The sequence below is a fragment of the Electrona antarctica genome (genome assembly GCF_951216825.1).
Source record: "Electrona antarctica genome assembly, chromosome: 1".
Classification (NCBI taxonomy): Eukaryota; Metazoa; Chordata; class Actinopteri; order Myctophiformes; family Myctophidae; genus Electrona; species Electrona antarctica.
In genome coordinates, this window is record NC_136806.1 from 63578852 (window position 1) to 63606389 (window position 27538).

The window sequence follows — 27538 nt, forward strand, 5'->3', positions numbered from 1 at the left end:
ACTGTAATACTACAGTAATTATCTCCTCTAGGCCGTAACAGACAGAGACAGGGATGTCTGTCTGTCTGTCTGTCAGTCTGTCGGTTTGTCTGTGAGCAGTTACTCTAGGGCGCTACTGGACCGAGCGGCACTACTGGACTGAGGAAGGACTTCACCCCACATTTTCTCTCTCAATGGTGTCCCAATTCTGGAACAATAACAGGCTGAATTCACTTTTTGGCATATAGCCTAACTATTGAACCGTAGCAGGAAAAAAAAGGGTTTTCATACCAATACTAACATGGATATAGTAGAAAAGTTTGGTCTCCATTTACTTAAAAAGTGCATTATTGCTTACATGGTGGAAATGGCTTTTTCAATCTAGGCTCTCATCATGGTATGGAAAAATGGAAACCCAAATACAAGTGAAAATAGTGAGACACTGACAGTCAGTCTGCTTTCGAATTCATATTTTTATAGCAGTGAAAAGATACATCATATAATTCATACAATTATGAAATAAAATAATGTACAGCTTTATTGACCCCAGAATAACTACTATCAAGGAATTAGGGTGCAGCATGGAAATGTGTCGAGTCGAGACTTTTTTCACTTTCTCCCTGCCGTTTGGCAAACCAGGTTGGTGCCCTGCGCTGCAGCACCTAAAGCTCTTCCATTAAGCCGGCCCTGGTCATAAGTATCCAAATATACTCTAGTACTCTAACACTCTAGTAAAGTAGGCTACAGATACTCCAAAACGTACTTAAGTACAGTCAGTCACTCAAGTAAATGTGTAATTAGGTGCTGTCCACCACTTGGTGGACGGGCAGTGGCTCCCCCTGGAGCCATCCCCATTGTGCATACATAGTCCAGTGTTATTTCCCTATACCGGAATCTCAGATTTGTGCACTAATGCCCATTTTGGAAAACATATGTCATGCATTGATCAAATGCATTTATATACAGTACTGTACATCTAAACAATAATATATGTTAATGTATTTTCATTCATCAAATGAGTACCACAGACGAATAACAGTCTAAGTCCACACTATTGAACCATAATATATAAATGATAGATAAGGGTTCAGGACAACGAGGCCTTTTCGTGGAGGGGTCAGTCTGAAATTTGGACTTAGACTGTTTTTCGTCTGTGGTACTCAAATGTATTTAAATACATTTAGAAAGTGCATTATACATGTATCAAAAGCATTTATTAAATGTATATAACACATAACGTAACACATTTGATGAACACGTTTAAAAATAAATGTTACATTTGTGTTTCTTTCAGCTCATAGTGGTCCTCTTCTCTTGCCTCCGGACGACCAGCATGGACAGCACGAAGAAGATCAGCCCTCCAATGATGAAGCTGAGCAGAGTGCCCAAGAACCTACGGAGCAGTACAATGCCACTGAATGAACCTACGGCTTATTGGGCATAATATGTTATAACAATGTTTGGTTGTGTGGAATCTGGAATCAATAATTCTTACAATATCTCATGTTCTTGGTCATAGCATATGGGTGATCCTGTTTATTCAGTAGGTATAGTTAATGGCCCTAGTCATTTCGTCTGCAGGCAGCTGTCTTTGATATTCAAGATCAGAGGTGTCGATGGCCTGTTTATACTGTAGTCTGAAAACAGCGGTGAACATTTTCTCAACTTGATCTGCAGCTGAAGCGAACTTTGAGGTAACGGAATGCAGAATACAGAAGAATTTCCTTTGTTCATATGAGGGAGACGGACTTTCCTTCTCTCTGGTTTAAAATTGTGCGTCACGTTCGTTTGTACTAATCATTTTCACTGTTTAGGATTGTTTATTTGTCAGGATAGTGCAATTGGCAGTCGTTTGGTGCCGACAGTGTTTAAAGTCAGGATAGTGATTAAATTACAGGGTAATTAATTGGTAGTCGTGTAGTACCGACAGTGTTTAAAGAGGGTTTAATTTGACTCTTTGTGGTCTCTAGGGCTTAAAATGTGATTTAAATTACGGGATGGGAGTTATTAGTGAGGGGTTAAATTTCTGTTGGATTCTGTTCTGGGATATAACGTGTTCTTCCTTTTTCTTATTTTTCATGTGAATTCCAAAGAGAGTTCATGTGATTTGGTGTGTTATTGGTCCTGTGAATCTCAAAAAGAGAGGTTTATGTGATTTGGTGTGATTTTGGTCCTGTGAATCTCCAAGAGAGCTTCATGTGATCTGGTGCTTATAAACATGTTATCCTAGATTTGAGTAACAACAGGGAAATTATCCTCCTAATGTTCTGTAACATTTTTAGCCATAAGAGTTTGAAATAACGCAAAGAGAATTCTCCACTGATATGAAATTGTGTTTAACTTACTGTAATGGAAACCATTTATGAATTTTCCACTGATACGAAATTGTATTTGTACTTACTGTAAATGCAAGTTGTGTAACCTTAAATGTCTGTGTTTGAAAACCATGTTGGGGTAAAGCTGTTATTCTGGTGTCTTGAATGTATTGTTAAACTGAGGATCAAGGGGGGTGGTAACTGGTAAGAATTATGGTTCCATATTTTTTTATATGACATATATGTCATAAGGGGGGTTGTGTGGAATCTGGAATCAATAATTCTTACAATATCTCATGTTCTTGGTCATAGCATATGGGTGATCCTGTTTATTCAGTAGGTATAGTTAATGGCCCTAGTCATTTCGTCTGCAGGCAGCTGTCTTTGATATTCAAGATCAGAGGTGTCGATGGCCTGTTTATACTGTAGTCTGAGATCCTGGTTCACACCTAGGGCCATCAAATGCTAAAACAGTGGATCAAAGGGCCACAGTGATCCTGATTCTACCTATCTATAGGGTGGCCAAATGCCAGCTGTCTGGAGCTATGTGTATTGTGTAAAACTGTACTTAAGACTAGTTGATTTCTATGTCAGTCAGTCAGTCAGTCTGGGACGGCGTAAGGCCGCCGGAGGAGCCTATGCCATGCTTTGCTGTTTGCTGTGTTGTCGAAATAAAACATCTCTGAGGAACATCAATCTGTCTGCCGTGTCTCACACAATTATCTCAATGCTCTCCCGTTTTGGTTAAGTATTTTTGTAGGGTCTCGTGTCCAAAATACATGACATGTGGTGCGACGAAACCGGTGTCTTTGGTGCGACGGCGCCAGGCAGCAGAGAGCCAGCGGGGACTTTTGGACAATTTCAGTCTAATTTTGGCGGTTGGGGGTTAGTTTGATTTTTTCGGCGAAACGGCGTTCGTCTACAGCGAGAAGAAGTGGTCTTCTCTTCGGCGAGAATGGAGGACAGCGCAAGCGGTGCGCTCCGGGGCTCCGATGTGGACGGTGACCTGGATTCGATGGTCAGGGGGGAGAGGCCCTCTACAGCGCGTCGACGGGGAACGTGCTTCTCTTCACGTCTCGGCGGGGAGCAGCGGATCTCCAACCCAAGGAAGGGGACGTCTCTACACGGCCTTCACCAAGCAGCGGACCGGGAGAGTTCATCAGCGGTCCATGCACCGGGAGAGGGGAGCGATCAGCGCATGTTTCATTTCATCGGCGGGGGTGGTCACGGACGAACGGCGACCACGGGTTCATTTCATTCTTCAGAAACAGCGGATCTGCAAGCTCGTTTTGCGGCGTATCTTTGTTTCGATGAGGCCTGTAGCTACACGTGCGTTCATGTTTTTCTTTCCAGTCATTTATGTGATATTTCATATTCATATAATGTCTGGGGGGGGGAGTATGGTGCTGTGTTGGATGGGACAATGGAAGCAGGGCGACGGCGGTGCGAGTTCAACAGCAACTTTCATGCAGCTTCTGTTTGACCCAAGCATGGCTGTACGGACAATGAGGTGAGACAATGAGAAATGCGACATTATATTATATTATATTATTATTTAGTTTGATTATAGTCAACTAAAGGCAGTTAGGGTGCCACGACGTGCAAAGATTCTTTTGTTATTATTGAGAGAACTTTTGCCTTTAAACGTGAGGGAGTTAGCGTTCATCAAGTAGTTACTTGAAATGTTAGGGTCAGGATAAGTAACGTAACCCGATAGTACCCTGGTTAAGTTGAACTGTGACTTGTTAGTCTGAAGCAGGAGGTGGCCTCTGGCTAGGATCGTATTGGCATCGGACTTATTTTGCCCCACTCCCTTCCCCGCATCGCGCTTACCAAGCCTTTGGAGGGGAAGTTTCAAAATATGAATGAATTTATCAAACATGTCCGAAAAGCTTATTTGAAAATGAAGGTTATGGCTATGTTTTACTCTTAATATCATATTAAACTGGGTGTTTAGTTATTAAGATTGAAGGCCAATAATTATTCCAACAAAGTGGGAGTTTCAAAGTGAAACAAAGGGGTTAAGACGAAAGTGTTGTGGTGATTTTAATGTCAGTATATGTTTAAAGTTTCATTTCTATCATTGATCGATAAGGTTATGTGAAATTCGTTAAAAAAAGTGATTTGAAGTTACAGACAGGGTATTGTGAGTGTTTTAATGTGTCGAAAAGTGATGCTAGGTGTACATTGATGAAATTGTAAGGATGTAGAAGAAGAATCATTTAGAAGAACGTAAACATGTAATCTGAACCAGTTGTAATCATTTGTGTACTTCTTTGTAATGTGTCACTTGTTGTTGTTTTTCCTGATGTGTGTTATAGGCTGTGATGGAGTCAAAAGGGGGGTGTACTACAGTTGAATATGGACTATATGTATTGTTTTGTATGCCAATCTTGTGATTGTCATAAGGGGGGAATGTGGTCTCGTAAAATATAGTCCATATGGCCATAATGCTATATTCTGTCAATAACTACACTACATTTTGGTACTACAGGTTAAGTGGAGCCACACTGTCTGGTCAGAATAGTTTGGTCTCTTGAGAAGCAAACACATAGGAGTTCTCATGAAGTACCCTGGGGTTAAGCCTTTGTTCTATACTGCTTGAAGTTCTTAGGTGTGAATCAAAACACACAGTGGGACAGCCATCTGCTAATCAAAGGCCATCTGTTGATCTGTATGTAAATTTTGACTCCACCTCTGAATTCAACTCTGTCTATGTGAAAGGTATATCATGTCTGTTACTGCAATGTAAAGGTTATCTAGTTTCAGTGTTAGCTGGCTGGCCACCACGGTCAGTCTGCTGGGAGCTCCCGCGGGTCAGGGCCGCGGGACGCTCTCTCCCTTTGTCTTTGGTTTCAATAAATGGTCAACATGGATCTTCAGTTCATCTCTCTGTCTGCGTTTCTCCGATCCGATCTGATGCTTTTTGACGAGGTTTTTCACTACTCTACAAGTTTGCTTTAGCCTAGTTCATCTCTCTAGAGTTTACTACGGTTTAGTGAGTTTTAGGTGTGAAAATACACGACAGTTGTACAAGTTTGTATTAAATATGTTGTAGATAGATTGCTGCCATACGAGCTCTTCAGCACTCTGGATGCAGCAAGCTGGATCATAGACTTAACCCATTTTGACCTGAGATCAGATTCTAAAAATGTCTTCTACATCCTGACAGTTTTCTGAAAAAGCTATGTTTCTACGTCAGTCATTCTTCGATTTTTCAAAAGTAGCAGACCTACAAGCTCGTAGCGCGCCATGAGCTTGTAGATCTGCTATTTTTCAATAGCTAAAGCATAACATAATGCTAACACCAAAAGGGGTTCCCGCCCAGAATGGGTTTTAAAGGTAGACGGTGCATGTGTATCATATAATTCGTATGGCTGCCATTTTGAGCTCCAATATAGCAGGCACAGCACGCTGTCGCTGCCACTCAAAGTCACTACTGGCCAATCACAGCACGTCTTTTCCGGGGCTTGTCAGAATCATTACTTCCTCCTCATCACTTCCTAGACCGGGAAAATACGTGCTGTGATTGGCCAGTAGTCACTTTGAGTGAGAGGGGGGCCGTGCCTCCGCCATATTGGAGTTCAAAATGGCGGACTCCAGAAAAAAAATGTCGCTCCAATGAACTGCAGCGGCGAATGAGGTATCTAGGTTTTTAGATCTGTTAGCTGGATGTTGTCGCTTTTGAGTGCTTTTTAGGGCTTGGCGACTGCGACTTGTCGACACATACGTTAACCCATTTTGGCCTGGGCCGATTCTAAAAACGCCTTCTAAATAAAGTTTTATGAAAAACTTCAAATATTTATATAGCAGCATAATTTTTTTGTAATTTTTCAATACTTTACATACTGTACAGAACCCCAAGAGGGGTTCCCGTCCAGAAGGGTAGGGTTACAAAAAGGGTTTCCCGCCTATAATGGGTTAAAATAATTTTTGGTGTGTGTGTGTGTGTGTGTGTGTGTGTGTGTGTGTGTGTGTGTGTGTGTGTGTGTAGGGTTAGAGTCGAGATAAGGTGAGAAGCTCAGCCATCCGTGAGGAACTTGAAGCAGAGCCGCTGCTCCTTTGCTTAGAAAGGAGCCACATTGTGGTTGGACATCTATTATGGATGCCTCCTGGTCGCCTCCCCAGGGAGGTCTTCCTGGCACGTCCAACTGGGAGGAGACCACAGGTCGAAGCGAATACCAGGTGGAGTATATCTCCATGCTGGTCTGGGAAAATTCCACAGGATCCCCCCAGTCTGAGCTGATATCAAAACCCTGTTTGACGGTCACTGTTACATGACTTCAGAGATCATTTGTACCCAATTTGGTGAAAGTCATGTTTCTGGAAGTCTGGGGTCTGCCACGGGACCTGCTACACACGGTTGAAGATGGATGGATGGATGGATGGATGGATGGATGGATGGATGGATGGATGGATGGGTGAGTGGGTGGGGACTATAGGACAGTTTTTACCATGAGCTAATGTATTGACAACCCTGCTTGGGAGGTAGTGTACTTGCCTCTGTCTGAAGTTGGTCATGTCGTAGTAGAGACAGGAAGTCCTCTGGCCACACCTCTCGCCCCACAGGATGCAGGTGGTGTCTATGACACTGCCATACAACACCGGGCCTGGCAAGGACGCTTTATAGAGAGAGTTGTGTGTGACCAAAAATCAAGATGAATTGAAATGTCATGTTAGGCCCTTTAAACCTTCACAGAAAAATATTATTGGTTGGTTTAACTCGTAGTGTAAATATTGACCTGTGAGGGTTCATTTTGTGTTGTGTGATGGACTCACCCAAGACCCTCCAAAGAAAGTGCTGGACTCCAATTGCAAAGGACTTATCTTCTGGAGGTACTATCCTGAGAGAGAGAGAGAGAGAGAGAGAGAGAGAGAGAGAGACAGAGAGTAGAGTTCTTGGTTTTAAGAGGGAGCATGTGCACGTGTTAGTCCATCTCTTGTAGTGTTTCCATTGCAGCCATGGTAGCACCATTTTAATTTGAAACAGCTGCCAATACACATCCTGCTATCATAGTTGTTCTGAAAAAAAGGGATAATGGAAAACAATCTGTGTTATGTCATGATGTGTGTGTGTGTGTGTGTGTGTGCGTGCGTGCGTGTGTGCGTGCGTGCGTGTGTGTGTGTGTGTGTGTGTGTCTGTCTCTCCATCTGTCTGTACCTGAGTATCATCATGAAGGAGGGTGTATGAGCGATGGAGGCAAGGAAGCAGGTGACAGCGGCTAGCGCCATGAAGACAGGGAGGAGGTGGGTGCAGTCACTGCGACAAGCCCCTGGCATCGCATGGCCTTCGTCCACACACCTGCATGATGTATAGTTCTGTGGAGAGGCAAGTAAAAAACCATGTCAAAAACACTATATGCAGTACAGCATGGACTGTATTATATAAAGAAACATTTGCTTGGCAAAAGTTTCACTTTACAAATTGCAGTTTTAAGCTGGTCCAAGTGCTTTAATCAACGCAGCATTCCGTTTTTTGCTTTGGAACAAGTCACTGCAAAAACAGCTGAAGCAGAACCTGTTATCCTAGTTACTTTGTAGTAGAGGTTATAATAGTACTTTTAGAATGCCAATCTGTTTAAAAAAACTAATCTAACTGTATTGTGAACCATTGAGTGTTTAACTTCACAGCAGTTGTATTTCCACAGCTCCTGTTGCTGTCATTAACAACTGTACCAACTACCAAGGTCTATTTCCACGACGCTATTCTCTTTCTAGCTTGTTCAGCAATACCACTGATGTTTGTAAGGGACATTTCTGTAATATGTTGGAACAAATTCAATGTGGGAACAAATTTCACAGGTCTATTTTGTTATTTAAAACCTTTTTAACCAATCAGATCTCGTAATGATCACGGGTCCATTAAGTTTGCACGAAGACAATTTTCCCTGTCATTTGTTGACAATGGTTTGTGCCATTTAATTTTACCTTGCACTTTGTAAGAGTGTCTGCTAAAGACCTAAATGGAAACACATGTTTCCTTCCTGTTTCCCTCTCCTCTTGCAAAGCAAGCACCTACCATAACTTTCATGTCATCCATCTCCATAGACCGACAGCCCGCCTGACAGGGGGACCTGAATTCTACTCCATCTGAGCCACATACTGGGTTGAATGCCTCCTTAGGACATGCACAGTCAGCATTACATGACATGGGATCATTGCTAAAGAAACAAATACAAACACACATCAGTAGGACAACAGAACATGAGCAATGTGGCAATTGTTTCCTGCTGGTTCACATATACGAAAACATGCATGTACTGTGTCAGTCTGTGTGTACTCTCTCACTACTCACACACGCACATATATAGATCTTGAACCAAGGTCAACATACAGAAAGCAACCATGTAATCCTCCATAAATACTTTACTGGGGGAATACGCCACCAACTGTCTGCGTGGGGCAGCCAATAATTAGTAGCGGTATAGCCGTGCACACGGCCAGCAGTACGACTGCAGAACACAGCTTGCCAGCGCCAGTCAAAGATAGATTCAACTTCCGCATCAGACCTCCACCCAGCAAGATGCCCAGCACAGCAAATGGAATAACGACTCCACCTGCGTGGAACAGAGTACATGTCTGTATATGATACATACTAGTACCTGCATTAAATATCCAGGTGCAAATGCACCCAAGTAAGTCTCTTGAGAGACAGATGTGTTTGCTCCCACAGCTTTCTGTCTATTAACAGTATGTACTTCGCAAGCTCTGAAAATGAGCATAAAATAAAGCAGCTGTCCCGCCTTTCCCCCATACACTTGTACACGTAAATAAGTCTAATTGGTGAACAAATTAGTCAACGCCTAGCTGGCTTACAAAATGGAGGGTTTCTACATGAATTTGGGGAAAATAAGGCCTAGTTAGATAGACTCTTGAAATTCAAAGATGAACCCCCAAATTAATTGCACCTCATGGAGTCCCATTTCATGCAGACTACTTCAAAATGAAGTGCAGCGCTAGCTCACCTATCATCATGTTGGCGAAAGAGAAAGACAGGCTGAACTGTTTCCCAATGAACTTTCCCATGAAGACGGCAAAGCCGACCACCATCGCTGCCATGCACACTTGGGCAAACACTACCAACAGGAAGACGGGGCTTCGGAACGTCCTCAAGGCGATGCGAGGGAAACCTGGTGGAGGTAAGGATAAGAAATTGGATGAGGATGAGCAGAAAGGAAAAATACTTAAATTGATGGGAAGAGGAGAAGGGAAAGGGAAGAATGTGAAAGACGAAGCAAGAGAAAGGGAAAGAGATAAGTTATGAAAACATTCTGGAGCAATGACTCTTATCTACTGTAGTCTATTCACAGCTATCCTAAGATTTCTGAAAACCTTTCTGGGGCCCAAGCCTATTAGGAGAAGTGTGGATAAATCATGTTAGTGTGTTAAGTCACACAGATTTTAAGCCCCCGCTTACCAATAATAATTTAATATAATAATTTAAAGATGATTTACGGCTTTGATAACTGCGGACATTTTCCCCCACTTGATGTGTATGTCTCATATTAAATAGGTATCTAAGTGTGCATGCACGCACGCACAGGAGTGCACACATTATCTCGGCCCCTGGCCTTTGGCCTGGTGGAGATGCTAAATTAAAAAGAGAGAATCTAGAATTAATTTGGTGCAATTAATTTGGTGCAATCATCATTGCCCTGTGGAGTCACCTGTACCCTGCAGCAGACATAACAGGTAAATTGCAAGTCTCACTTTTGAGGAACTGAGTGAGGGTTTGTTCCTGCTCCGGGCCTGCTGGCTGCTCCTTCTCCGTTTTTGGGTCATCATCCTCATCACCATCCTGACCAAAGGAAACAGAGATGACACAGTGGGCTTACACACACACACGCACACACACACAGACACACACACACACACACGCACACACACACACACACACACACACACACACACACACACACACACACGCACACACAGACACGCACACACACACACACACACACACACACACACACAGACACGCACGCACACACGCATTCACGCACACACCACTATACAGCACCTTTTTGGGCATCTCCCTGGGGAAGAACATGTAGGGCAGCGCTGTGATGAAGAGGAGGATGGCAGATCCTAAGAAGCCCAGCCACCAGGCTCCCACGAAGCGCTGATCTGTAGGGTCCAATTGGATCTCATCTGGAGACAGCAGAGAACCACTAAATAATCGATGAAAACAACTAAACAATCTTATTACAGTACATCCGTCTGTTTGTTTGTTTGTCTGTAAAGAAAGGTTTGCCAGATTGCCATGAAACCTTTTGTGCACTTTCATGATCCCAGGAGGCAGAAACCTATTTGTGATACCACCATGAGCTTTCCTTTAGCGCCAGGCCAGCATCCAGCAAACTGTTTGTCTCTATTGAGTGCATTTCTGTCTCAAAAACAGTCCATCCATCTTTGAACAAAGTGATACCCACAAAATGTAAAGAAAAAAAAATCTAATGCTGAATCATGTTCCTGTTACTGCATTAACTACCCCTCCTCAAAAGTTTGGAAACATATTTTACTGTACTGTTTATGCTTTACAAATAGGTCAAATCTTGTAACTTCGGCAGCCATTCAATATGCAGCACTGCCCTCTAGTGTCTACCATAATAAAAGCTGAATCATAGAGTGATGGAGGATTTGAGTCCATCACAAGATAATACCTGTAGACGTTGAGCACACTCACATATGACAGATAGATGACGTGAGTTTTTGACAGATAGAAACCAAGATTAGACTGTAAAAATATAAATGTCCTTGTTTTTGCATACTGTATGTTACGGTATGTCCACGGATATGGTTTAAAATGGTGAAAACATTCATTTATTTTTGAGAACCAAAAGATTCAAGCCACAATAAGTATTCCATGCAGCTGGTTAATGAGTGGAGTTGCACTTATTCATGAGTTTCACAATGTCCCATTTTTGTCACACATTATACAGTATGTATGGCCTATAGACAGGAGCAATAATGTTTTGTGTGTATTATCAGAATATTTAACTGGTGTACACCCCCCCCCCATGCTTCACTTTAGCCTACTGTGAGCCACTTCTTCCTTCCTTTATATTCATACTTAACCTATCTACAAACAGCTAGGAACTATCACATATAATGACAAATAACCTGGGCTAACCTGGCGACAGCTTGTCGAAGTCCACGTAATAGCTTAGCGTGAAGCCACCCACAAGGAAACTAAGAGCCGGACCAAAAGAACTCACTGCCAGAAGAACACCTACAGAGAAGAGAAACCACAGCCAAGGGTAAGAATTGAATTGCTTTTGACAGAGAAACATTTATAGGCCTACACAAAGGTGACCTTGTTGTAAATGACAATGTCACTGTTTGTTTTCCGTGTTTTTTATTTCACAAATGCGACAAAAAGTGGAGAAAACAGTTCCTGTGCTTGTGCATCAAAAACTCTGTTGTGAATCTATCATGCAGCATGGCTCCCACAATTCCCTACAAGGTTTGCCATGATGTGGAGAACATATTATATTATATTCCTCTATGGGTCTAATCACTGATCTACGCTTCCACTCTCCCTTCCAAGTAATCAACATTTGTTTTGTGCACACTAGCGCATACCAAGGTATATCGGTGAGGCCTTTTTGCTGGCAAAGTCATCAATGTAGGAGATGCCAAAGGGCTGGATAGGAACAGTGCCAACGCCCAGCAGTAGCTGAGCCATGAGCAGGACAGGGTAGATCCACTGCTCTGCTGTGCTTTCCTGTGATGTGCAACCCTGATCGGGTGACACTGTGGCGTTGTCTGTTTGGCAGAGGCCAGAGCTGTTTGCTGTTTGAACACAGAGAGAGAGAGAGACAGCAGGTGGATGGAATAGAACTGTCCACAGCCAGAACATGAATACGTAAGTGGGCATTCATCTATGTATGCAGTGGTGGAAAAAGTTCTCCATTGTTTTTTACTTCAGTAAAAGTATCAATACGGCAATGCAGAAATACTCTGTTACAAGTACAAGTCCAGAATTCAAGATTTAGGCCTACTTGACTAAAAGTACAAAAGTATTATAGGGCAGAAGTGGGTAATGTATGTTTTTGTGATAATAAAGTAACTAGTAACTGAAGTTTTCAAATAATTGTAGTGGAGTAAAAGTATATTTGCCTCTGAGATGTAGGCTAGTGGAGTAAAAGTAAAAGCACAGAAACGTGGTAGTGCTCCAGTAAAGTAAAAACTTGAGTATGTGTGAACATGCGTGCTGTGCGACTCACAGCTGACGTGGTCAGTGTATGTGTAGCGATCTCCCAGGAAGTGAGGCAGAGTATTGAGCAGGGAGGCCAGGCTGCAGATCAGAGCTCCTGCTCCGATGAACTTGGGACGGTGAACACGGCTCCCCAAGAAACTCACAAACATTATGAGCAACAAGCTCCCCACCTGCACATTACATCCAGGACACAGCCCCAACAAGAGGAATATTTATTCAGAAGGTTCCAATCGTGCCTCTAGCCCAGGGGTTCTCAACGTTTTTGGTTGGGGACCCCCGGAAATGCTTTGGCCATGTCTCGCGACCCCCCGCCCCCCTCATTAAGGAAAGTTTATGCATGCACTATGTATGTGTACTATGTAAACTCTCAATTTCCATTTTCCAGCCATTCAGTTGCAAAAAAACAAAACGTTTTTTTTTTTTTAAATCATCTGGGGACCCCCCACAATAATTTTGACCATTGGACCATTGCGGACATGGCATGAACATGACCTTGTAGAGGAATTGTCTGAGTTCCAAAAAAATGCTTCTGTGTAAGGATGTCAGAAATTATCGCCCTCCCGATATTATAATAGATATTAAATTTAATATCAGAAAATATCTGTGAACTAGATATACTAGAACAAATATACTATGAAAACCTGCATTTCATGTCAGTCACACTTCATGGCAGTTAGTCCGTCAGTCACGCCCTGTGACACGCTCCATATATGGCCGTCTCAATACATGAAGATCACGACACTGACCTCATCAAGCCCCGGATAGCCATACATGGAGAAGACTGGTCATCACCTAGATCTGTATATATGGAGCTGGCCAGCAACTCTACATCTGACCTCTCAACAGGCGCGAAATTAAGGCCCGGCCCTACTGGGGCCCTAACTGGGCTGGCCCGAGGCTCCGCCTGGCCTTACCGCACACAGAAAATTAAAAAAAAAAGATTTTAAAGAACAAAAAAGTTCCATATATGGGCATTCCCAGACCTGTTGTTTTGACCCTTTAGGGCAAGGTCGCTTCTCACCCTCAGGGCGTCTTACTGGTATTGATATTATAGCCATTTTGTTTTATTATATTTCTGATATAGTTTACTTTTGGTGAAACTGCATATATCGGTGTTGATATCGGAATCAGAAATTAAGAGTAGGACAAATATTGGAAAATCGGACATTGGGGGAAAAAAGCCAATATCTAAACATCCCTTATGTGAAATGCCAGAGAGTGCTGTCCCGAGACATCTTGCTCGTAATAATCAAAGAATGTTTGACACACCAATTATTCTCATTGGTGTGTGGGCTTAACCTGACTCCGCCAGATGGGGCAGCAGAGAGTACACAGGGTTCCCCGGAACCCTGTGTACTCTTTGCTGCCCCATCTGGCGGAGTCAGGTTAGTGTGGGCTAGTGAAGTGTGGAGATAACTAGGGCTCACCTCATTGAAACCAGACAGGAGGCCAGATTCCGTGCTGGAGAACCCATAGCGTCTCTCTATGGTGGGGATGCCACCCGCCGTAAAACCAGACACTAACATCAGAGCCAACTGCAGCAGTCCATGGCAGAAGACAAAGAACTGAACAAAGTGGGGGAGTCAGATAAGTCAGATAATTAGAATACTGTATACAATGAATGTAGCTCTGTTATAATTACATCATCTGTCTATTAGATAAAGTATCTATCAATCTATCTATAAAGAGAATTATGTTCTAAATATCCACAAGTTGACAAACTAGAACATCGCTTTCTTGGGTGCGTTCGGAAATGCGCACTGGGAGCGCACTCACGTATTAGTTTGTTCTATATCCAAACGCACCCCTTATACAGTATGAGGACAGCTGCAAGTTGCATCGTGTGAAAAAGACATACCTCAAGGCTCTTGAATGGACTGCGACACCTGGCCATCTGTCACACAGATAGATGTGCTTGGTCCGAAAGCTGTCGATGACATACACAATAAGAATATGCTACTAATTATTCTATAGGTAATGGATCTTGTTTCAGTGTGTGACATTGAAATTAACCTTTTTCTCTCAATGTTTAGGGAAAGATTTGCGCATAAAAGCTCAGCCTATGACAGAGTCAATGTTTGATTAATAGAGTTACATGTGCTTGACATAGCAGCATTGGATGACAGTAATTATATTATTGCCTGTAACAATGTTACATAATCTAACAATCAATCTGCGTTTCTCTCCCTTCCTCTTTTGACTCTGCCTTGTTTAGATGCCCAATTTTCTACTGTAGGTAGGTGGAAATGGGCATTGTTGTCTAATATGTCTACGGTAAATGGAAAGTTGTGTTGTGAAGCAAGGAATTCAGGGGAAATTTGAGTCAATAGCTATTCTAATTATTTCTTTCCATCCTCATGTCCCTTACATTATTTCCTTAAGTCTTAGATTGAAATCTGATTGGTTTAATCAAGTCTGAACAGCAAAAAAAACAACATGGAAATCCGATTTGAATAACGTTCAGACTCAAAACAAATCTGAATCCAATCTGGAGAGAAAATCGGATTTTGGTTGTATTTGGGCAGCCAGTCTGAACAAGGCCTTAGTCCCTCCCTCCCCTGAGGAAGAAGGCGAGGATTAGATGCACACTCGACTTGACTTTAGAATGAGTGATCAGAAAAGTCAACCAAAGAACAAGTTGTCTGTAGGATCTCCTCAGTGGTCAGTAGGAAGTTAGGAACACACTGTGGACACTAGCAGAAGCACTCACCTAATCAACTATGCATGCAACTCGAACTTGTGAAAGGCATTGATTCAAAATGAACTGATGAACTCTCAAAACAAACTTTCACCCAGAACTCACCTAACCCCTGCTCATTATGCTAGGGTGGGATGGCTCGGGGTAGACTAAAGCAACTTGCAGACACAAAACCAGAAGGATCTCACTGAACCCAGTTTCTGCACAACAATGGGGTCAAATTCGTTTTACTACAGAATGTGGAATGCCCTACCAGCAGTCATACTGTATAAAGTGTGACTCCAGTGCTTACCCTCCTTCAAAACTACACCTACAGGTGCCCCTCCCCAACTGTAAATGGAAAAAAGCCCTTTTTGGCTTATCCTTTAAGCATTTGTGTGTATAATAAATCTGTGCCACTGTGTAGTTTTATTTATTTTTAGCAAATTGTTAAAGTATTCAGAAACAAACACGTAGGCGCCAGAACACGCAAGCAAATAGCACCATGCTTTGGTGCCATGTGTGTCTATCCGCACGCACATTCTAATTCCTAAAGGCCTGCACCGAATGTGTTGTTCTGAAGGTGCCGCCCAGGGGCCAACAAACACAATGCTTTGGTGCCATGTGTGTCTGTCCGCAAGCACATAACAACACCCCCAAAACCACACACTCAGTATAAACATGATAACATCTAAAAATATAACATTTAAAAGTATAAACATGTCCATTCAGAACAAACATCTAGGCGCCAGAACGCGCGAACAAATAGCACCATGCTTTGGTGCCATGTGTGTCTATCCGCACGCACACCCTAACGCCCAAATGCCTGCACCGAATGTGTCGTTCTGAGGATGCCGCCACACGCCAACAAATAGCACCATGCTTTGGTGCCATGTGTGTCTATCCGCACGCACACCCTAACGCCCAAATGCCTGCACCGAATGTGTCGTTCTGAGGATGCCGCCACACGCCAACAAATAGCACCATGCTTTGGTGCCATGTGTCTCTATCCGCGAGCGCATAACAACACCCTCAAAACCACACACTCAGTATAAACATTTAAAAGTATAAACATGTGAAATGAAATGATGAAATGATTACTATATTTGCCCAGGGTATCTGGGCTAAGCTCAATAACTTGTTTCCAGCCAGGCCCTGCTCATAGAACATTTCATCGTAGTGGTTCAATGCCTTGCTCAAGGGCACTTCAGCGGTGGTAATTTTAACGTGTCGGACCGCTGATTCGAACTGGCGACCTTCCGGTATCAAGACCGCTCCGCAATCCGTTCGGCCACCGCTGCCTTCCGTTCGGCCACCGCTGCCAAATGTAAACATATCGCGACCGGGAGACGAACCCAGGTCCTCACATCAAAATACCACTCACTTTACCATTTGGCCACTGAGCCGTGGTAGAATAAAGGCAACACAGTATACATATATACGTTACAAGGAGTACATTACCTGGGCTGTGCTAAAGTGACTACAGTGCTAAAGTGGGCCAGTTTAAGTGCGTGTGCAGTCTCTTCAGGTCCATAGTTTTTCTCCTTTTAAGTTCAGTTCTGATTTGCTTAAAAACAGTGTTTGCATCTATTACCACATTGTCCGTTGACATTTTGCACCGAGTCTTCCAAATTTTAAAAACAGTCACACAAATACAAACCCAAAATAAATCATAATTTTCTTTTCTGCAGTTAAAAATACCATATAAAATGTTTCTGTGACATGGAACCCTCACGCCTATATCGTGCATCTTGCTCCAGACTGCCTTCGACCTATTGCAGTCTATGAGCAAGTGCCATATGGTCTCCAACTCGTCACAGTCTGGCATGGGGCATTCCGGGTCATGAAACTCCATTTAACCACTGCTCTAGCTGGTAGTCTACCGTGGGCAGTTATAGTACGGAGGCTTAGTGAAAGGATAGTGCAATTGCGGATAAAAGCGTAATTTTTTGCATGATGGTTCGTTAGGGTCAGTTATTGAATTTTAGCCTAGGAGCCCTTGTCAAATATCTATTTTAAATATCAAATTGCAAGACATTATTATCAATGCAATATGTGAAATATGTGAAAATCCGCCTAGTATTTTTCAGACTATATACATCATAAAATGATCAGATTATTTCCAAATGTGATAAAGTTGACTTATTTTGACATTATTAAAGTCACAGAACATGAAATATCATCAATAACACCTTTATTGCAATGAAGAATACATACAAATGAACTATAACTCGACCGGCCATCGGACGGTCTCGCGCCACACCATCCAGGTGGCCAGTTGTCCGGGTGGCCACTTGTGCAGGGTGCCCACTTGTTCAGTCAGACTACATTTTGGGTGCGGTACTGAACCATACTGTAGCGTACTGTACTGTACCAGACTGTACCGTACAATACTGTACTGTACCAGACTGTACTGTACTGTACTGTACTGTACTGTACTGTACTGTACTGTACTGTACTGTACTGTACTGTACTGTACCGTACTGTATGTTACTGTACCGTACTGTACCAGACTGTACGTTACCGTACCGTACCATACTGTACTGTACCATACCGTGCTGCTGTGTGTGCGTGTGTGTGTGTGTGTGTGTGAAGTGAAAAGGGGAGGGGTCGGTGAATGTGGAAATTGTGATATAATTTGCGTCACAGCAAAATGTTGCACAATAACAGTATGGCACACAAAAGCAATATTTGTACAATACATATGACAGGTGAGCGGAGGCAATGTAGTGCAGATGGATTCCTGTGGCATGTAGAATTTGTTTGTGCTTCTTCTGTCGTATATGTCCTTAGACCTTCAGCTCTATTGCAGCAAGCCAGTCCAGTGTGTCATTGTCTAGGTCAATTAAGCCTTGATCACTATTTGGTGGCCGGTATGTGGGGCAGCTGGTCAGCACGTGTTCCAGTCTGTAATGGATCCCCACATTCTCAGTGGGCATTGTCTGTGAGACCCCACTTCTGCATGGATGCACCAAAGCGTCCCACACCCGTCCTCAGGCGGTTGAGGGTTGTCCACTCCCTGCGGGGGAGGCGCTGGCCAGGAACATCTGTGAGATCCTCGATGTAGTAGTGAAGCCTGGAAGGATCTGCTGCCTTCCACTGGTCCCTCCATCTTGCCTTCACCCAGGAAGCCTTGGAGGTGTCGGCTGGTGTTGTGCCGAGCAGTTCCTGGGCCTGTGTGGCAAAGGGCCGCCGGGACTTGAGATGCGTACGCTGTGGTGTCTCCGTGACGACCTTGTGGAGGAGGTGAGATTTGCTCAACTGTGCCTTCCGAGTGAGGGCCAGTGTGGCTGCTTCTCGCCTGACCTCTGCTGGGGCGATTCCAGGCTGAGGCACAGTATTCAGCGGCAGGGAAAACTAGGGCCTCGGTGGAGATGCGCAGTGTCTTTGTGGTGACTCCCCACGTGGTGCCAGCTAGATGCTGTATCAGTGCGGCACGGGCTTTCCCTTAACACTGTCCAGGTGTTGTTTAAAGGACAGTGTTCTGTCGAGCTTCACTCCATGTATGTCGGTGAGGACTGGGACTGTAGCCGGGCACCGTCGACCATGATGTTGATTTGGCGAGTTGCTTCCCTTTTGTAGAGGTGGAACATTGTTGCTACAGTCTTCTCAACACTGAGCTTGAGGCGGCAGTCCTTCAGGTATGAAGAAAGGGTGTTCATGTGCTCCGAGAGGCCTTCCCATATACTGCTTCCCAGGATGGCTTTCTGAGCAGAATTGCCAAGTTTCGTAGGAGAAGCCGGACGGATAAATATATTGGTTTGCTCCCCCTTTCCATTATAGTACAAGGATATGCATCATAGTGTGAAACATGTTATAGAGCTGTGCTTTCTGCCTAGCTGTCACAATTGCATTTGCAAAGTGGGGAACAGTCCAAATTTGTATTACTGCATTTTCAGGTACTACACTACAGTCACCTTTACAGGTGCATCTGATCAGCTCTCTGCAAGCTCTGGAAACCTCTGGAATGGTCAGCCAAACTGGCACCCATGACCCTTCTTCCTTAACTCACCCATAGTTCTGTGGAGAAGGAATCACTTGGTGGCTTCGTGTGCTGGTGGCCCAGATGCCCACTTGGTAGACTGCAATAGCCTAGGGGAACCCAAATCTCGAGCCCTGCCTATGTTTCACGCATATTCCGGTTGTGACATATGTCATAACATACTTTTTATTTGTGTTTATTTTCTATTCATTTGGTCAGAGCAGACCTCTCATTCTGTGTTCCTTAATGACCAAGTTAATAGAAAAAACACAAATAAAAAGTATGTCATGACATCACAGGTTCATCTCTATTCCCGCTCCCCGGCTATTAATGGAAAGGGTAAGAAGTCAGCTTGGCGGACCTGGCAAGCCTATGATGCTGCCTGCGACAGAAACATTCGTCAATCTGGCAAAGCATCCCTTCCAGCAACTAGATGTTGACTGCCAGCACTTCCGGGAGCTTGAAAGACTGACGGTAATTTTGTACGACAAATCCAGTCCTTTGAGCTCCATCAACGAAAAAAGAAAATAACTCTTCTGTGAACAAAATCGAACGATAGAGAAATTTCCTCCCACCCAGGGTGCACTCACATGTGAAACGGGCAGTCTACCAAGCAGGCATCTGGGCCACCAGCACACAAAGCCATCAAATGATTCCTTCTCCACAAAACTATGGGCCAAGGAAGAATGGTCATGGGTGCTAGTTTACTGACCATTCCAAAGGTTTCCAGAGCTTGCAGAGAGCTGATCAGATGCACCTGTAAAGGTGATGTATACCTGCCAATGCAGCAATGCAAATTTGGACTGTTCCCCACTTTGCAAATGCAATTGTGACAGCTAGGCAGAATGCGCACAGCTCTATAACATGTTTCGCACTATGATGCATATTCATTTGTATTCTTCATTGCAATAAAGGTGTTATTGATGATATTTCATGTTCTGTGACTTTAATAATGTCAAAATAAGTCAACTTTATCACATTTGGAAGTAATCTGATCATTTTATGATGTATATAGTCTGAAAAATACTAGGCGGATTTTCACATATTTCACATATTTCATTGATATTGATAGTCTTGCAATTTGATATTTAAAATAGATATTTGACAAGGGCTCCTAGGCTAAAATCCTTTAGCATGACATAAAGAAGCCTCATACAAAATTTGGCGCTTTTATCCGCAAGTGCACTATTCTCCTAAAAAAGTGCACTAAGCCGCTGGACTATTAGCCACATAACGTCCTGCATGTTCCCAGTGACGAGGCCGCTGTTAAAATTATTTACCAGGTTTTTACTTTCTTCAAAAGAGCAGTGTTTAAAATGTGAACATCCCTCAGAGAGGCTATTTTTAACAATCAACATTATATAATCAGTCAGTCAATTAATCTGACAGATGAACAGACAGACAGCCATACAGGCAGGCAGGCAGGCAGGCAGACAGACAGACAGACAGACAGACAGACAGACAGACAGACAGACAGACAGACAGACAGACAGACAGACAGACAGAACCAGCCTTATGGTTAATGTGGTAAAATGAAATTCCTTCATGTCAAGTGAATTATTAATTGTTGAATAGAAAATGTTCTCGTAAGCCTGCCTGAAGCCTTAGTTGCTCCGACACAGTTCCAGGGTCAAGGGTTCCAAACCAGTAAGTAGCCTTCTTGTGTTTTGCAGACCAGTCAAAAATGTAAACAGCACGATCGGTACAGTCAGACATTCAGAGGACATTGTTTCCATTGTGGTCCTACTGTAGGCCTATGTATTCAATTAATCAGCATAGCAAAACAAAAAATAATAATATACATCAACATAACAACACCCCCAAAACCACACACTCGGTATAAACATTTAAAAGTATAAACATGTAAACATATCGCGACCGGGAGACAAACCCAGGTCCTCACATCAAAATACCACTCACTTTACCATTCGGCCACTGAGCCGTGGTAGAATAAAGGCAACACAGTATACATATATGTTACATGGAGTACATTACCTGGGCTGTGCTAAAGTGACTACAGTGCTAAAGTGGGCCAGTTTAAGTGCGTGTGCAGTCTCTTCAGGTCCATAGTTTTTCTCCTTTTAAGTTCAGTTCTGATTTGCTTAAAAACAGTGTTTGCATCTATTACCACATTGTCCGTTGACATTTTGCACCGAGTCTTCCAAATTTTAAAAACAGTCACACAAATACAAACCCAAAATAAATCATAATTTTCTTTTCTGCAGTTAAAAATACCATATAAAATGTTTCTGTGACATGGCACCCTCACGCCTATATCATGCATCTTGCTCCAGACTGCCTTCGACCTATTGCAGTCTATGAGCAAGTGCCATATGGTCTCCAACTCGTCACAGTCTGGCATGGGGCATTCCGTTGTGGTCACGAAGCAACTCCATTTAACCACTGCTCTAGCTGGTAGTCTACCGTGGGCAGTTAGCCACATAACGTCCTGCATGTTCCCAGTGACGAGGCCGCTGTTCAAATTATTTACCAGGTTTTTACTTTCTTCAAAAGAGCAGTGTTTAAAATGTACCATACCTCCATATATCTTATTACTTATTAAATTATATATTATTTTATTTGATTGGGTTCCCCAGTTAATATTTAAATTGCTATGTTTCGTGGTGAAGTCCCCATATGCCAGTTTATAATATGGCAGTGACAGTGGCAGTGACAGTCTCCCAGTTGCCTGGCACAACAATATATTTACTGACATTAAATGTTAGTTTTATTAGGGTTGTAATTTGGCTGTAGGCCTACAAACCTAATCAAAGTCACAAGAGTACCACAGACGAAAAACAGTCTAAGTCCAAATTTCAGACTGACCCCTCCACGAAAAGGCCTCGTTGTCCTGAACCCTTATCTATCATTTATATATTATGGATCAATAGTGTGGACTTAGACTGTTATTCGTCTGTGGTACTTAGCACCACCAGAAAGAAACAGCTCAATCAGACTCACTTTTGTAGCTTTTTGCAGAGACACCGGTGGTGGTATTGTTTCCCTGGCAGCTCCTCCCGTTGTGCTGTTGGACTTAATATGTACAGTGGAGTGGTGGAATTTGAACCCATACTGTATGGTTTGTGAATCAATGGTGCAGGGTGGGCAACCCTTTCTTGGCCACCACGTTTTATGTCTTAGTATACACGCACACGCACATGCACGCACCCGCGCGCACGCACACACGCACGCGCGCACACACACACACACACACACACACACACACACACACACACACATACACACATACATACATACAAGCAAGAATAAGTCAATAACTTTATAACGAAACAAAACAAAGAACGAGTCAATACATTAATGTGATTAATAAAGGTAGGATAAATTCTGAGTATCTGAAGAGAATAGATTTATGCACATCAACAATAATGTTGTTAATAATGGGTTTTTTTTAATAATCAACTCAATCACCTCAACAGGCCAATCTGATCACTTAGTAGATGATCAGATTGGCCTGTGCCAACTGTGCTCCGACACAGTTCCAGGGTCAAGGGTTCCAAACCAGTAAGTAGCCTTCTTGTGTTTTGCAGACCAGTCAAAAATGTAAACAGCACGATCGGTACAGTCAGACATTCAGAGGACATTGTTTCCATTGTGGTCCTACTGTAGGCCTATGTATTCAATTCATCAGCATAGCAAAACAAAAAAAAAGAATATACATCAACGAATACAAAGTGAATGAGACCTTTCTAAGGGAAAATTAACTTATCCTTCCTTGTGGTCTCCTAATAGATGATTTTTCAGGCCCGTTTTGAAATAATCCAGTGATTTACTTTTTTATGGATGGTGTCAGGGTATATTCCACATTTTGGTGGCCGAGTAGCAGAAGGAAAAGCACAATAAAAGTAAACACGCACATCCACTCACTGAAAATCAGGTGCCGGACCGAGGTTGGAATAATAGAAAAGAAAGATATGGACTGCACACCGGTTGTCTTGTACTGTACTGTACTGTACTGTACTGTACTGTACTGTACTGTATCTGTATGCTGCAGGGCGGGTCCTTGGGGTCCAAGACAAATTTCTCCCTTGGGAGACAAAATAAAGAAACCTTGAACCTTGATGCTCCGAAACTTTATGGTCTCATTCTACTCTTCATCAGAGTAGTAGAATGAGAATTGTCTGTATTTGCGTAGTACCAGATAGTTTTTACCGCCTGTAGAATTGTGGGTGTGGGTGTGTCACTCACTTTGGAGAAGTAGTGCCCTTTTGACTTTCTTAAAAACCAATACCATTTTTAAATGCAGTCAGAATCAGTTATGGGACAATGTATTTATAGTAACAGAACAGAAACATGTTTTAAGCCATTCGCACTTTAAACTCTGATAGTAACTGCACTATCGTACTTTACGACTGCACTGATTAACCGACTTCATGAATGCATTTTATGACTGTACCGTATGTCGTGTTCTACATAGAACACTAGTGAATGCAAGGAGTAAACAATTCATTTTAAATGTCATTTCTAATGACATTTAATCTAGTAAAACAGTGACAGTCTCTAATAAAATGCAGAGGATTCTAACTGTTGCAGTGTTGGTTGAAGGGTAGAGTCGGAGACTCTGAGGTGATCAGGGGAAGGGGGAGAGCCGGGAGACAGCTGCCACTATCTCCTCAGTCCTCACACGTTATAAAATACCTGCCCTGTTCATGCTGAGTCGCTTCTTCCACCTGGGCCACATTGCTGGGCCATGCCCACACAAAGAGCAATTTGTTATTTTGTTCATTATGCATTGCTTTACTTTTTAGCAAGTTTGGCAGTATGTTTCCCTGATCCATTGTTTTGGGAAACAGCTTTTTTGTCATTACTTTCTCATTACTACCCTCTATTTGTAGTGTCCTAGAGCTGTGCCATAATATACTACATGGTGAGAAACTACTAAATTTACGTCCGGGGGACGGAAGCCGACGCCTGTAAGCGGGGAGTGGACGGAAACAACAATTATCCACATTCTCAATAGCTGAATACATTACAGAGCTTTGCCAAGATTACCAGATTACCAGGTTTATCACACAGGTACTGCACATGATGAGGTGACTTTGAGTTCCATTCCTATGATGTGAATACCCCCAACAACAGATACATTCATACATATTTAGTAACTTTCAGTGCAACTACAGAACTGCCATTGATACTGACATTTGTGCATCAATATAACTCCCACTTACTGTACTTTCAAATGACTCATAATGCTGACTGTCTAGTGTTGAAGTTTCAGATGGGACATTACAATTTACAATTTACAATTTAGGCATTTAGCAGACGCTCTTAATCCAGAGCGACTTACAATAGGCAAGAACAAAAAGCATGGGAATACATCACATATGTAAAAAAAATGCATTTATCGCGAAACATGCGTAAGCTAAGACCGTGACTAGAACATATCTATATAATGACACTATACATATAAACTATAACTAGAACATATCTATATAATGACACTATACATATAAACTACACATATATGCTATACTATGCTGTACATATATACTATGAAGTGCTATGACTACATACAATGCACTTATTGTGCTGTCTACATGACATGCTATAAGTCTGTTTCAAATGCTATATAAGTCTAAGAAGTGCTGTCTAAGGGGGTAGGGTAAGTGCTATGGGCCATGATGGAGTCTGAAAAGGTGGGTTTTCAGACTACGGCGGAAGATCGGGAGTGATGCTGCAGTTCTGATTGCAACGGGAAGTGCATTCCACAGTTTTGGGGCCAGAAGGGAGAAGAGTTTGGGACGTGTGGAGCGTTGTCCCGGCGTTTTTAGTGAGGGTACTTCCAGCTTCCCTGCGTTGGCTGATCTGAGTGCGCGGGAGGGTTTGTAGGGTTCAATCATGCTGGCAAGATATGGGGGAGCCATACCTTTGGTTGCTTTAAATGCCAACATCAGAGTTTTGTATTCTGTGCGGGCAGCGACCGGGAGCCAGTGCAGGGAGCGGAGCAGGGGGGAGACATGTGAGAATTTTGGCTGGTTGAAGACCAAGCGAGCTGCGGCATTTTGGATCAGTTGGAGAGGCTTCAGTGCACATGCCGGTAGGCCAGTAAGGAGAGAGTTACAATAGTCAAGTTTTGACAGGACTGTTGTCTGGATTAGGAGCTGGGATGATTCCTGGGTGAGGAACGGTCTAATTCGTCGTATGTTATAGAGTGTGAACCTACAGGATCGAGTGACAGCTGTGATGTGAGTTTTGAACGAGAGCTGACTGTCCAGGACAACACCAAGGTTCCTGGCTGTTGGGACAGACGTTACCAGGGCGTTGTCTACGGAAATAGTTAGCTCCCGCATCGGGCAGGACTTAGCTGGGAAGAAGAGAAGCTCAGTCTTGTCTGGGTTCAGCTTGAGGTGGTTGGAGGACATCCACTGTGAGATGTCAGCCAGGCAAGCAGTGATGCGCTCTTCCACCTGGGTGGCAGAGGGGGGGAAGGATAGAAACAGTTGTGTGTCATCGGCATAACAGTGATAGGATATATTGTGAGCAGAGATGATAGTGCCAAGGGATTTAGTGTACAGTGAGAAAAGGAGGGGACCAAGTACAGATCCCTGTGGGACCCCAGTTTGGAGGGTTCGGGGGGATGATAACAGACCTTTCCAGGAGACCTGGTAAAATTTCAATTATGCAGTATACATTGTGACACATTATTGCACTACTTTTTGATTTAGTCATTGGTCCAATCTGAGAATCCCATCTTCAAATATTCGGGAAAACAGCGGCCCCTGTTGTTCCTCGAAATTTTACTCTGGGGGCAATGTTAAATAGAATTTCTGTCAACCGGAAAAGGCCATTGCTCTTCCGCCTCGGTCCACTCGGTCCATTCCTACTTTCAACCATTCCATTGCGGAGCGAAACATGGATGTTACGGACGAGGATGTTACAATAGTCAAGTTTTGACAGGACTGTTGTCTGGATTAGGAGCTGGGATGATTCCTGGGTGAGGAACGGTCTAATTCGTCGTATGTTATAGAGTGTGAACCTACAGGAACGAGTGACAGCTGTGATGTGAGTTTTGAACGAGAGCTGACTGTCCAGTACAACACCAAGGTTCCTGGCTGTTGGGACAGACGTTACCAGGGCGTTGTCTACGGAAATAGTTAGCTCCCGCATCGGGCAGGACTTAGCTGGGAAGAAGAGAAGCTCAGTCTTGTCTGGGTTCAGCTTGAGGTGGTTGGAGGACATCCACTGTGAGATGTCAGCCAGGCAAGCAGTGTAGCGCTCTTCCACCTGGGTGGCAGAGGGGGGGAAGGATAGAAACAGTTGTGTGTCATCGGCATAACAGTGATAGGATATATTGTGAGCAGAGATGATAGTGCCAAGGGATTTAGTGTACAGTGAGAAAAGGAGGGGACCAAGTACAGATCCCTGTGGGACCCCAGTTTGGAGGGTTCGGGGGGATGATAACAGACCTTTCCAGGAGACCTGGTAAAATTTCAATTATGCAGTATACATTGTGACACATTATTGCACTACTTTTTGATTTAGTCATTGGTCCAATCTGAGAATCCCATCTTCAAATATTCGGGAAAACAGCGGCCCCTGTTGTTCCTCGAAATTTTACTCTGGGGGCAATGTTAAATAGAATTTCTGTCAACCGGAAAAGGCCATTGCTCTTCCGCCTCGGTCCACTCGGTCCATTCCTACTTTCAACCATTCCATTGCGGAGCGAAACATGGATGTTACGGACGAGGATGTTTTTGCTAGCGTGCTAACGAGAGTTGCTCAACTACACAATATTGAACATATCAAACCGCTTCAGCACATTTGTTTGAAATATTTACCAGCTGTCTAAAAACCCGGACGCCGGCAGACAGCTCATTTTGTCTGCGCATGGAATCCTAGGTATGCTTATACCCATACCTAGGTCATTCTTCCCTTGACAGCTACAACTTGGGGTGGTTAGTGTCATTAGATGAGTCATTTGGATGGAGTTAAGTACCTATTGTCCCTCCCATCACCACACCCACTTCTGGCCAGCTCTAGGTGTTAAAATGTTATGAATATTCAAAGGGCCTTTTCTCAGCTCAGGTATTTTGGTACAATCATTTTAAAATGGTCATATCTGCTTCAAATATATGTTCCAATTTCATTGAATGACACATCATATGAAAGCTTACATTCTGTACTTATATAATCTGTAAAAAACTGAAAAATTACTGGCCGAAATGAGCCTTATTTTGTCAGCACCAGTCACATATATCAATCATCCAATCCAGTGCACAAATACAAAAAATATAAACCACGTTTGGCTCATCCTACACAGAGATTACAACAATATATTTATATCTCTCAACTTGAACTAGCAAGAAAGTAGCCTGAGCTAACGCTAGATTTCTGGCCTAGATGGG

At 43.2% G+C, this 27538-nt stretch overlaps 1 protein-coding gene across 1 annotated transcript in view; it reads right to left on the minus strand.

Annotated features, from left to right (window-relative positions):
- Positions 1 to 1269: 1269 nt before the first annotated feature.
- The window catches only part of LOC306927164 (solute carrier organic anion transporter family member 2B1-like), a gene marked incomplete at both ends in the record, with an annotated part of 53291 nt that continues 27022 nt past the window's right edge, over positions 1270 to 27538 (minus strand). Inside the window, 13 exons of the mRNA XM_079506847.1 lie at positions 1270 to 1372; positions 6796 to 6904; positions 7074 to 7138; positions 7456 to 7613; positions 8314 to 8455; positions 8665 to 8851; positions 9260 to 9424; positions 10005 to 10092; positions 10315 to 10445; positions 11428 to 11526; positions 11880 to 12062; positions 12524 to 12686; positions 13944 to 14081. Coding sequence (XP_079362973.1) covers positions 1270 to 1372; positions 6796 to 6904; positions 7074 to 7138; positions 7456 to 7613; positions 8314 to 8455; positions 8665 to 8851; positions 9260 to 9424; positions 10005 to 10092; positions 10315 to 10445; positions 11428 to 11526; positions 11880 to 12062; positions 12524 to 12686; positions 13944 to 14081 — 1731 coding nt within the window. The remainder of the gene's footprint in view (positions 1373 to 6795; positions 6905 to 7073; positions 7139 to 7455; positions 7614 to 8313; positions 8456 to 8664; positions 8852 to 9259; positions 9425 to 10004; positions 10093 to 10314; positions 10446 to 11427; positions 11527 to 11879; positions 12063 to 12523; positions 12687 to 13943; positions 14082 to 27538) is intronic.